Source organism: Cibotium barometz, chromosome 15 (assembly GCF_041138505.1).
Source record: "Cibotium barometz isolate CiBa-2024 chromosome 15, ASM4113850v1, whole genome shotgun sequence".
In the NCBI taxonomy this organism is placed as follows: domain Eukaryota; kingdom Viridiplantae; phylum Streptophyta; class Polypodiopsida; order Cyatheales; family Cibotiaceae; genus Cibotium; species Cibotium barometz.
In genome coordinates, this window is record NC_141060.1 from 60,342,212 (window position 1) to 60,354,632 (window position 12,421).

Here is a 12,421-nt window from a genome sequence, read left to right on the forward strand (position 1 = left end):
CGAGAGACAGAGAGAAAGAAACAACAAGAGAAGTAGGAAGAAAAAGAGAGACATAGAGAGTGTGTGCATGAATCTCTCTCTCTCTCCAAAGAAAAGAGCCAAGAAGAGAACCTGAATGGGGAGAAGAGTCGGTAATGCAATCGAAGCCGATAAAATCCCAAGACTCAATCGACGGACTTTATCTCTCCCTCCATAAGGTGGAAAACATGCCCACAATCATGTTAATCAAACGAGGTAGAGATGCCTAGGTCACTGCAAAGCCGCATCCCCCGATCGGCTTTGTCCAACAAGCTACCCATTTCTCGCCAACTTCACTACCAACTTGGGTGACCAACTTCGGTGACGTCAGGATGCACTCACCATTAGGAAGAGGGATATGTTAACCACTCCATATGTTGACATGGTTTCACCTACTTGACTTACCCCATAAGGTGCTTTGCCATCTTACCCGCTCAAGCGGATACTTATCTTCTATAAGACATCACTAGAACATATAAAGCGACCTGCCGTGTGCATAATGTCAAATAGAAAAGGACTTTGTGTACATACTAGTTTAAGACTAATAATAGAGGCTGGACCATTTTTTAGTTTAGCCCTTAGTGTCAAAATTAATCACTGCTGGCGTCATTTTTGACCATAAGAAATACACAATCTTCCCTTGCAATAGAATACTTGTAAGCTCTTCTCTTCTCTCTTCTTGCTCACATGTATGCTATTGAATCTTGCATGCTTGATGGATGCATGCTAGATAAGATTGTTTTTATAAGTTTTCCTCTTGCATTACATTCCTCTTCTTCCCTTGCCTTTTGTGAGAGAGAACCATTGCGAAGGACCACCTCTTTTTGCCTCCATCTAGGCGAAGAGAGCTCTCTCTTTACCTCATCGACAAGGAGCATTCCGATCTGACAATGGAGTCGACGAGCTAACACACCCATATCAAGAAGTTGCATTTACAACTCCAAGGAAAGGTGCCACGATCAACAAGGCTAAGGTAAGCTCTTGACTTGAACACGTGGATAGGTAGATTGCCTATTACTCACAATAACTTTTGCAAATAAAGCAAGGTAAAACTCTCATACATTCAAATGCAAGTACAAGGATCTATAACGTTATTAAAAAGAGTGTAGCAAACACACAACTAGAAATGTACCCACATCAATGTTCTACAAGATTATACTACAACATATCCTTGCCGTTAAGCTTGGTAGTCTATATACAAAAGTGAGTAGGTGGAATGAAGCATGTGTAGAGTAGGCACCAAACCAAGTCAAGTCAATCGTATGTGAATCAATAAAAGCTCTCAAGATGCTTGACAACTTAATGAGATATGATGCCATGTAGATGAGTGGTCCAAAGTTAACACAAAGCAAATTAACAAGTGTTCTAAGATAAAAGTCTACTTTAGTATGTGCCACTACTCTTAAGGTTCAAAACTTTTAATTTAATGTAATCGTATAGCCCAAGATTAAAATCCACTAGCTCATCATAAATATTTCAATATGGCTCGCTTATATTGTCCTTTTAGTACTCCCTTGACTCACCTTTCTTTCATCTCTCAAGATACGAGATCAATACTCCCTTGACTCACGTTTCTTTGATCTCTCAAGATACGAGATCAATACATTTATCCGTTGGAACCTTACACACTTTCATTTTAAACAGACATGATCAGAAATATACTTGCGGATGTATTTACTAGAGATGTGCAAACATCAAGAGATTGATGTGGCCATATACACAAAGGAACAAACAAATTTCAGCCAAGCCAACAACAGATAAAGCTAGCAATACTGACCCAAGCATAGACATACATCATGTTTAAGATTATAACTAGAAAATAGCCATTAGTTAAAATTTTTGATGGACGACATTAGTAGAGTCCTTTTTCTTGGAACTCTGATTATCGAAAGCAAAACTACTAAAATCTTTGTTGGATTCCTTTTTCTTATTTTCTTTATTTTGAAGTTTAAAGAAATTTTCAATTGTATAGTTGGGCTTTTTGCAATACCAACAAAGTAACCTTCTTTGGCTTTTCAAAATCACCCTTAGCCTCATAATTTTTGTTGGAATCGATCTTCTACTAACATTTCTTGCCCTTATCCTTGGATGTTAGAGCATGATCGCTGCTAAAACTCTTGAAAACATTATTTTTAAACTAGTCCTCCTATATAACAGTAGTAAGCTAACGAGCTCTTGATATGTGAGAGAGGTTGCATTGCAACTTAAAAAAAGAGAGAAGTATTGAAACCTAGATAAGATTTAGGCAAATAATTAAGAGTAATGTTTATCATGTCCTTTTCAAGAATGACCTCATTAATATTGAAAAGTTGTTTTCTCAATTTTGGTAAATGTTCATTCATAGACCCATTTTCTTGTATATTTTCATTATCGAGTTGCCTTCTAAGAAAGGCAATCCTTGTATCATATTTTCATTATCAAGTTGCCTTTTGAGAAAAGCAATCCTTGAATCATGTTTTCATTATCAAATTGCGTTATGAGAAAGACAACCCTTGTATCGTTTTTAGCCTGATACATAATTTCTAGAGTGTTCCAAAGAAGCATGGATGTTTTACAAGAGTGAATGTGTGAAATAATAGACCTTTTAACTTATAAGGAAATAATGCTAGGGTAGAGGTCGTCACTAGTGACATAACCCCCATGCATAAGTAGTGTACCACTTTTCGGGTCATGTAGGCTATACCAAAGATTCATTATGATCTATATGCTAAAGCAATCAGTTTATTGTCGAACAACTGAAGCAACATGAACATGAAATAATACTACCAAACTAGAAAACTTGTTGCAACACATTGCAAATAGATGTAAACACATTGCCATGACTCTTTGATTTTTGGATAATATGGCAAAAGAGAAATGTTCATTAGTCTAGGCTTGACTGATGGATGTTATGGAAAGAATGAGATCAATAACTAGCCCATTGAAGCAAGCCAAGGACAACCTCCAAACATTATTAACCTCGTCAACATAGCACACATGAACATAGGTGGATTATCATGATACATACATGCACATATACCATGTATTGAAAAGGATCCAAAAGGGAAAGAATGATAAATCAAATGATGATTGGGTTATTCTTGAGGAACGAGGGGTTGGCAATCATCACAAAAGTGAACATAGTCACGCAAAAGGAGGAAACTCTCAAAGATGAAATCATCGAAAAGGGAGTGGGTGAGGCCATGTTTGCAAAGAGGAGCTCCAATGGCAAAGAGATGAAATACAACAAGAGTGGAAGGAGTTCGTGAGGATACATGGGCAGTTTTAGAAAGAGTCATGTCCACATGTAAGGGAACAAGATGGAGGAAAGTAGGATAGGAAGCCACAAGAGGAAGGACTTTCAAAACAAATGCATCTAAGAAAAAGTGAAGATATGCATCCACAAAATCTCTTTTCCAATGGAACAAAGGCCCCTCTTGCTTTGGAAACAAGAGGACGAGCACACATTCCATACTACAAATTTCTTTGGCACCACTTCAAGGGGAATTATTCCAGCATTGTGATGTAGGTTAGCCAACCTATGTCCACGAAGAGATCTCAAAATTGTTTTTGTAAATTTTTTCAGAGTCCTAATTGGAACCCTGTAAATTGTACTTCATGAAAGACCACAAATGTATTGTATATTGTAACATGCTACAAAGAACCCATGTTACAAAGAACCCCTCTGCAAACCTCTTCATTCCGATCTTCTCAAGCCCCGTATATGCTCTTTAAGTCTTTTCTCTTACGCAAAGGACAGCTCTGGCCAATAATGCTGTTCGTTTATTTAACGTTTAAAACCAAGTTTGGCTTTAAAAGAAGATGCAGTAGTGAAAACTTCTTTACACTCAACTGAGAGCTCTCTTGTATTGGAGGGCCGAAATCTCCCTACACCATCTTTGAGAAACGGAAGCCTTTTTGCCAAATGTTCATTGGCATGTTAAGGTACAATTCCTGGGCAACTGCACAAACTATGGCTATAGAGATGCTTTTGCCCAACTGTGGTTGGTGGTGGCTTAAGCATACTTCAAAGAATAAAAGAATTCCTCGTTGAACTTTGCAAGGGAACTCTACTAAATTTAGGTTGATTTGCCCTGTTCTCGAGGGGTAACAATAATATCCCTGGTGAACACATTGGTGATGGCAAAGAGAAGCAACACAAACACAACCTGCGCACTCATGATACCGAAGTGACTGATGCTCTGCCCGATCTCCAACCAGCTTCCCGTGTTTCGGACCTAAAAAAGGGCAGCAAAACATGTTAGAATCGGGACACAGAATGAAAAAACCCACATGCCTTAGAGAAGCTCAATGCTTTGAAAAATAATGATGAGGCTTACGAGGAAGAAGAAATGGATTGTCATGACATCGGAGAAGAACATCACAATGAAGTAGCAACCTAGCCTTGGAAGCTTGAGAAGCTTCATGAGTGCACTGAAGGCACAGCTGTAGTTTGCAAATACAGTTCAGCTCACAAAATGGAAAGCAGGAGTGAGATGACACTTGGGTGTCCTACTATTGGCATCCTCTAGCACACATATACAGTGGCTAAACTCAAAATGTATTCAAAAATAAGGGGGCCAAGCCTTACGTGACAAGGATGAAGGGTATCAGCAACTTCCAAAGCAAAAGAGCTGCCATGACAAACGGCTGCAGCCACAAAAGAGTGCAGTAATGAGCTTAACTATGCACCATACATGGTGGGAATTCATTAATGGCTCACACACAACTACATAAAATTGCATTAGGATTGAAGGGAAAAGACATACACTGAAAACTGTAATGAACCTATACACTGAAGAAATTTCAAAGCTTGCAAGGCTTGCCACGTTTCCGGTCCCGAAGAATGCCACATTTATAAGGACAATCTGCAACATAACAGGAGATTTGAGCAACTCAGATCAACTCTTTAGGGTTGAGACTTAATACTTTCAAATACTTTCAAAGCAAGGTTGGAAATGAAAATATGTTATTCTACACAAAATTCTCCATAAAATTCGCAGCAGGAGCAACTGCCCACATCGCAGGAGGATATGCATCATCAGCATGACTCTAGAGACAATGGCTGAGCAGTAGACCTCACACCTATGATATACTGCTGTAATGACTCGTATATGCAGGAAAAAGCAGAGAGCCCTGATTTTTGGGAAAAAGTGAACTGCATTGACGCTATGGTTTAGCCTAGTACCATAATGGGGGTGTAATATGTGATACATAGGCGATGGCGAGGTAAAAATACCTCAAAGCATGATCTCCGGGTGTGAGTGTAAGTGAGCTAGCCACTCCTGGATATGGTGTTGATGTCGAGCCCGTATCTCTGTGATCTCGCTCTAATGTAGTCTGGGAGTCTGGTAGCATGGTGCTCTCGGTCTCCCTCTGGCTCGAAGGTCCGCAGCGCGCTGAAGTGTAACCCCCTCCTGTGTCAGGATACACACTGGGATAGATCTCTGGAAGAAATCAGCGAGCTAGAGCTGTCGCCCACCTCTCCCTGTGGTATGAGTCCGTAGCAGTGTCTCTCTGTGGCGCTGTGTCTCTAGCAAGAACTAGCCAAATCTAAGTTGGTCTGCGGACTCCATGATCTGGCGAAGTGAGGGATGTCCACTGAAGATGGTGATGTATCTCTCTCTAATGACACTATATGCTCTGCATCTACATACATAATGTTCCTCAATCTCCACCTCCTCCTGGTATAGTCTGCATATCCTCTTTGCTCTGGAGATCCGTGCTGCTGTGCCTGCCTCAATCTCAAGCTGGTGTGATGACCATAGTAACATGGGACGGGGAACGTAACGGGGAACGGGGATGGGGATTCTGTTACAAAAAAGGAGATCAGGCACCGAAGATCCAATCGCCAAAGGCTAAAGCAAAAGACAAGGGCAAAGGCCTAGGCCCTAACCACGTAAAGGGTATACAAAAAAGAGACTATCACTAGGGTAGTACATATGTCAAAAAGCCTCAAGGGGCATGTGAAGTGCTGGCCTCACAATCATGGGTCCCTGCAATGCGTGCACTCTCCACAGAGATGTCCTCCAGTTTCTCCTCCAACTCATCATCTTGAGACATCTCCCACTCGGTAAATGCATCAGCCTTGCAGTTGCACTCTTGCAAAGCATTCGCAAGTTTGCACTCGCAAAGACTAGATCATTTGCCCGTTCCACCCCAAGACAATTCCTCTTCTTCGATGCAATGTGACTGTATGAGCTCCAAAGTTGCTCTAGGCAAGAGGAAACCCCTGCCTGGCTGAGAATGCAGATGGCTAGATGCTGAAGCTCAGGTCCATCCGAACCAAAATCTTCCCACCACAAAGCAGCCCCAACTTTGAAGCGATCATCCTCTGCATCCATGTCTCCATAAGAGCCCTGAAAGCTCCTATACCTGGACAACTGGTCACGGATCTTCTGCCTAACATTAGGGTCAGGCACAAGTCGAGTCAAGACAAGCCTCCATAGCTTGCTCACCTCTGCGTCACTTTCTTGCCCTTTACCCTGAAACTCAGGGTCCACCACATAGGCTGCTGCATGCAAAGGAGAGGAGTAGGAGTTCCACCTACGCACACATAGGGCATAGATCTCCTCGTACCTGTCCTCATCTGGCTCCAAATCCCTCAGCTTCTCTATCATGCTGTCCATAGCCTCATATACCTTGCCGATGCATGGCTTCATACCATCCACAAGCCTCATCAAGTGGACAATGGTTGGAGCTAGACAAATTTGCATTGCATTCTTGTATACTCTGCACATATAGGTTGCATACTGAGCCTCTCGCAGTAGTGCTCCATCCATCACACCCCCCCCACTAGCTCAATACTTTCATAGTTTATTTCATGTTCGTTTTGTCCTTTTTTTTCTGGACATCCAGAAGACATTGACAGTTGTACATTGATTTGTCTCATAGGTCAAGTTCGGCCTCTAGTAGACGTTAATACAGCTTTCTCTCTCTCTCTCTCTCTCTCTCTCTCTCAAGGAAGCCCATGCGACCGAAGTGGGAAAGTGGAAAGCACAAGTTGAAGACCTCAAGGAGGAGCTACATGTATGCAAAGCACAGATGAAAGCAAAAGAGGAAAGTAATCCCTCCCTTGTCTCGGAGGTTGAAAGCCTTAAAAAAAAAACTATAGGAAAGTGTAGTAGCCCAAGGAAGGAGATGGAGAAAGGGTGGGCCACAGTGTGAGCTCACAAATGCTTCCCACGTCGCGGAGGCTCGAGTACAGTGGATTGCCTGATGGGATCCATACATACCTTCACCGTTCCCACTTGCCCCCTTGGAGCCGACCATGCATATCTCTCCTTCAGCCTCAGCTTTCCCGACCATTTTCACCACCACCACCACCGCACTACACCCAAATTCACTTCCACTATGATGGGGACTCCACTTACTCCGACCATCTCTACCGACATCTAACATATGTAGACCCCAATCTCCCACTAGCCGACCTCACCTCTCAACTCACCACAATCTTACACACCTCTGCCATAGCCGCATTTCCATGCACCAACCGATCTACTACCAGACCCCCCACTGGCACCATGTCTCAGAACGATTGGTATGACGAGGAATGTCGCACAACACGTAAGCGTCTCTTATGCAAGGTTGTAAGTGGCCAAATCTAAGAGCGAGATGCTCAAAGGATTAACCAATACACAACTAGACGTAAGAAACGAGCACATGTTAAGGGCCAATATAAGGACTTGTACCAATCTCTCAAAGGTGTGAACTGTACTGGGGCTGAAAGCAAATCCGGGAGAAATGCCCAACCACACCCATCACATCTCCATCCATATGGCACACATATGCACGATCCCTATATAAAGTACCAGATCAGCCCCCCATCCCACCACCATCACATCCACCTTCTTCACACTTGACATGGTAGCCTGAGCCATCCGGAGACTCAAAAACGGTAGATCACAAGACCAGAACGACCTCTTGGCAGGGCACACCTCCCATGCGGGGGAGACTCTAGCACCCCTCTTGGACCATATGTTCAACCGGGCTCTTTCGGAAGGTTTCCCACCCACCTAGACAGCCCATATCATCACACCCATCCATAAAGATGGAGATCCCATGGACCCCAACAACAACACGACTATTATGATTGGCTACACACTGGCCAAACTTTATGGGTTAATACTTGAGCTTGAGCTCAACGCATTAGCAAAGAGACATGGGCACAGAGCATCAAGGCAAGCACGCTTCCGCATGTCATTCCCACTCGGTAAATGCATCAGCCTTTGCAGTGGCACCCTTGCAAAGCATTCGCAAGTTTGTATTCACAAAGACTAGATCATTTGCCTAGTCCACCCCAAGACGGTTCCTCTTCTTCGATGCAATGTGACTGTATGAGCTCCAAAGTTGCTCTAGGCAAGAGGAACTCACTGCCTGGCTGAGAATGCGGATGGCCAGATGCTGAAGCTCAGGTCCATCTGAACCAAAATCTTCCCACCACCAAGCAGCCCCAACTTTGAAGCGATCATCCTCTGCATCCATGTCTCCATAAGAGCCCTAAAAGCTCCTATACCTGGACAACTGGTCACGGATCTTCCGCCTAACATTAGGGTCAGGCACAAGTCGAGTCAAGACAAGTCTCCATAGCTTGCTCACCTCTGCGTCACTTTCTTGCCCTTTACCTTGAAACTCAGGGTCCACCACATAGGCTGCTGCATGCAAAGGAGAGGAGTAGGAGTTCCACCTACGCACACATAGGGCACGGATCTCCTCGTACCTGTCCTCATCTGGCTCCAAATCCCTCAGCTTCTCTATCATGCTGTCCACCTTACCGATGCATGGCTTCATACCATCCACAAGCCTCATCAAGTGGACAATAGGTTGAACCATAGCATCAATGCACTTCACTTTTTCCCAAAAATCAGGGCTCTCTGCTTTTTTCTTGCATAGAGCTCCTGTCTCAGTGGAAGCCAATGGTGAAGAAGTGCACTCGTCACTAATGAACAACTATCTCAATGCACCACTAAACTCTTTCAATCGGTGGAGTATCAAGAAGTTTTAGGCAAACCTCGTATCTGAGTATTTGAGGAGCTGACGGCTAGATTTTTTGGAGAATTCATGGCGTAAGAACAGATGGTTTGTGACAAGTGTCACTATTTGGCTGCCCACTTGGATGATAGGCCGGATCCATGGCAAGTCCCCAATATCCTTCAAGAGATTATTTAAGCAATGTGCCATGCAAAATGACACGGTGAGGTTGGGGTACATGCTCTCAATGATCGCTCCAGCTGCCCTGTTTGAAGCCTCCCCATCAACAACAAAGCCCACAACTAGGTATGGGCCAATGATCTCTATGCCACTAGCCCACTCTGCTGCTAGCACATTAGCACTCTTCCCGGTCCTAGAGGCATCATGTGAGGCGATGAAGTACATCTCACCGTGGGAATATGCAACAAGGCCATGGATGGACCTCTTCCGCGTATCACTCCATCCATCAGCTATCAAGGACAATCCATTCCTTGCCCATTGTCGCTTCGTGTTTTCTGTTGCTTGCTCCACAAGCCTCTTCTCCTTCTCTAGCAATGTGGTGCGCAAGGACTCCGATGATGGGGGCGTATAGTTTGGACCATACTCCCCTATCTTCTTCACCATGACCTTGAAGTAGTCCGATCCATATATTATGAGATTCAAAGGAGGTTCCACTGCCTCTTCAGAGAGGGCTTTGGACCCTTATCCACGACCATGGATTACCCATTTCAGACGTGCCTAGGCCTCTTCCTACTAGAGCTTCATCGCTAGAGAGACTCACTGATTAGGGAGTCAAGACCCCATGGAAGACATCCACCCCGGCCCCAAGCGACCATCTCTCAGTTCTTCCGACCACCACGAGAGGATGCCCCACCAGCCATGGATGACATACCCACAGCCTCATCGAGCCACACATTCTTGAGTACGTTTCCTCCCGCCAGACCCCACTCTGGCGTGACTCTAGACTGGGTCATGGGACTTCAGCGAGCCCGATACCCTGACTTCCTGGACCTCGCCAACAACAAAAACACTAACCCCAGCTTGAGGAGATCTTGGAGAGGGACAGAGCCACCTTCCCACGCTTGGCGGATCTATAGAGCCTTCTATAGGCTAGCCCCATGCTCGATATCCTTGACGGCCCTCTCCGCCTACCGAGAGGTTAGCTCCATAGGTTGTATGATGATGATGGTCCCACTTTGTATCATATGGCTCAGATTTGACATTCCTAGCTCATAGCTCTAGTCTTTGTTTTCTTTGTACCATGATGAGATTACATGGACACTATTGTATCACTTTTGGTCTCATAGACCCACTGGGTCTTTTGAAGATGTTTAATACAACTTCCTTTCTTTCTTTCTTTCTCTCTATGCACTCTTATCTTCTCAGCATTGCGCTATTCATCGTCAAGAACCAAGGGCTAAATGTATTTATCAAAGTATAATCCTCATCTGTAAGCTTTCCACACGTTACACTGGTACCATAGCTTTGCCCTTTGGTGAAGAAATTTAGCCAAGAAAAAAAGAAATGATTTTTTCTCGCTAGTATGGTTGGTTTATAGATGCCAAACCCTACCCATTCCCCATTTCGAAGTGACTCTTGTCCCTCAAAGGATGGTTGGTTTATAGCCTCTAGAAGTGACCGGAAACGTCTCACACACACATAGTGGATGGTTATTTGCAATCAAGGAAAAAATTAACTACTCCCACTATGTCGGACCCTGACGATGAGAGAGAAAACCAGATCCCCTAAGAGACTGTTACTTCTACAGCCCTCAAGGTTGCTTTATCGAAGGCTCTATGTTTAGCGCTTGCCTCATGGAACGCTCAATTCCATGAATCATCGATGCGAGTAACATCGCCATTGGAGCTATGTTACAACAGAATGGCCATCCAGTAGCTTACAAGTCTCGTAAAATGATTCCTATATATAGAAATTACTCATTCTACAACCCTCAAGGCCGCTTTATCGGAGGCTCTATGTTTAGCACTTAACTCGTGGGAGGATCCATTCGATGTAATCATCACTGATGCAAGTAGCATCGCCATTGGAGTTGTGTTAAAGCAGAATGGCCAACCAGTAGCTTACAGGTCTTGTAAGTTGATTCCCATAGAGAGAAATTACTCAATCTATGATTGAAAACTCCTAGCCATGATCCAAGACAGTGATCGGTAGCACCGCTGGAGCCAGATCTTCCAGCAATTCAGTGGCATGATTGAGTATCTTCCTAGAAAGGCCAATCCAATGCTCGATGCATTATGCAGGAAAGGAACAGTTTCCTACATCCAATCCACACGGATGGAGCTCACTAGTGCAGAACTAGACGAAATGAAGCACAAGTACGCGGATTCAAATGAAGGCATGGAACTTGGATATGGAGCTTGGACTTGAAGCATGGGCATGGAACTTGGATATGAAGCTTGGGCATGAACATGGAACTTGGTTATGATTTGGATATTGGATATTGGATCTGATACTAGCCCGGTGAGAGATACTTGTGGGTCATCCTCGTGGCGTGCTCAGTATCAGAGATCTTGTGCTTAGACATCGAAATCAACTTGGATATCCTACATCTACATATCTGTTTGTTTTGTATTCATTGATTGTATTGATCCTGGCCACTGTGCCCGTGGATTGTTCCTGAATAAATTCGGGAAAGGGGACGGGGCCTATTCCCCACTCAATGTGGTGTACTGTGCAAGATCCCTATTCCCTTCTCTCTCTCCTCTCTCTCTCTCTATATCTCTATCTCTTGGACACATGGTTGAGTCTGTCATGGCACATCTCACTATGCTTACATGATGCCAACTTTACCAATCATTTTTGGAGATAATTTTGGTACTGAATTGAATTTTTCTAGTGCATTGCACCCATAGACGAATGGTCAAACAGAGATTTACAATCAATAGGCATTCGACGTGCTTAAGTGCTATGCCATGATCAGTAGGGTAGGTGGGAACAATTTTTGCCTTTAGTTCAAGCTGTTCAGAATGATTGTTTTTCTTCACCTATTCGCAAGACTTCATATGAGGAGCGTTTGGAGGGCCATTCCAGTTTTTATTTACCATCACATTGCCTTCAAGGTGTAACTATTTGGCCCTCCGAGCTCTATTTCACATGATGGAACCCTTGCCCAGACACTAGACAAGCGGAAGAAGGCATGGAGATAGGGACCATAAGGTTTATTCAAGAAAAAGCACCAATCTTGGCCAAAAAGAAGGAATAAGTAAAACATCAAACTGGGTTGATCATGAGCCAAGAGCACCACTGGCAAGAGAAGAATGAGCTGAATGAAAAAGTAAAAAGACACTTTTCCAAAAACCAGCTCCAGGGCCAAAAAGTAAGACCATGAAGCTAGAAAAGCAAAACAAGAACTTTTGACTAAAGTTAAGTAATATTTTACTATTAAAAAGACCAAAAGCAAAGTAAAAGGCAAAAGCAAAGCAAAAGCATCACT

General features: G+C 43.6%; 1 protein-coding gene across 1 annotated transcript in view; it reads right to left on the bottom strand.

The window, feature by feature from the left end:
* Positions 1-3,396: 3,396 nt before the first annotated feature.
* The window catches only part of LOC147631511 (sulfatase and phosphatidylinositolglycan class N domain-containing protein), a 169,651-nt gene continuing 160,626 nt past the window's right edge, over positions 3,397-12,421 (bottom strand). The window contains exons 15-18 of the mRNA XM_086809907.1: positions 4,767-4,865; positions 4,589-4,647; positions 4,338-4,443; positions 3,397-4,235 (exon numbers count right to left, since the gene is read on the bottom strand). Of these exons, the coding sequence (XP_086666033.1) occupies positions 4,077-4,235; positions 4,338-4,443; positions 4,589-4,647; positions 4,767-4,865 (423 nt within the window). The 3' untranslated portion in view covers positions 3,397-4,076. The remainder of the gene's footprint in view (positions 4,236-4,337; positions 4,444-4,588; positions 4,648-4,766; positions 4,866-12,421) is intronic.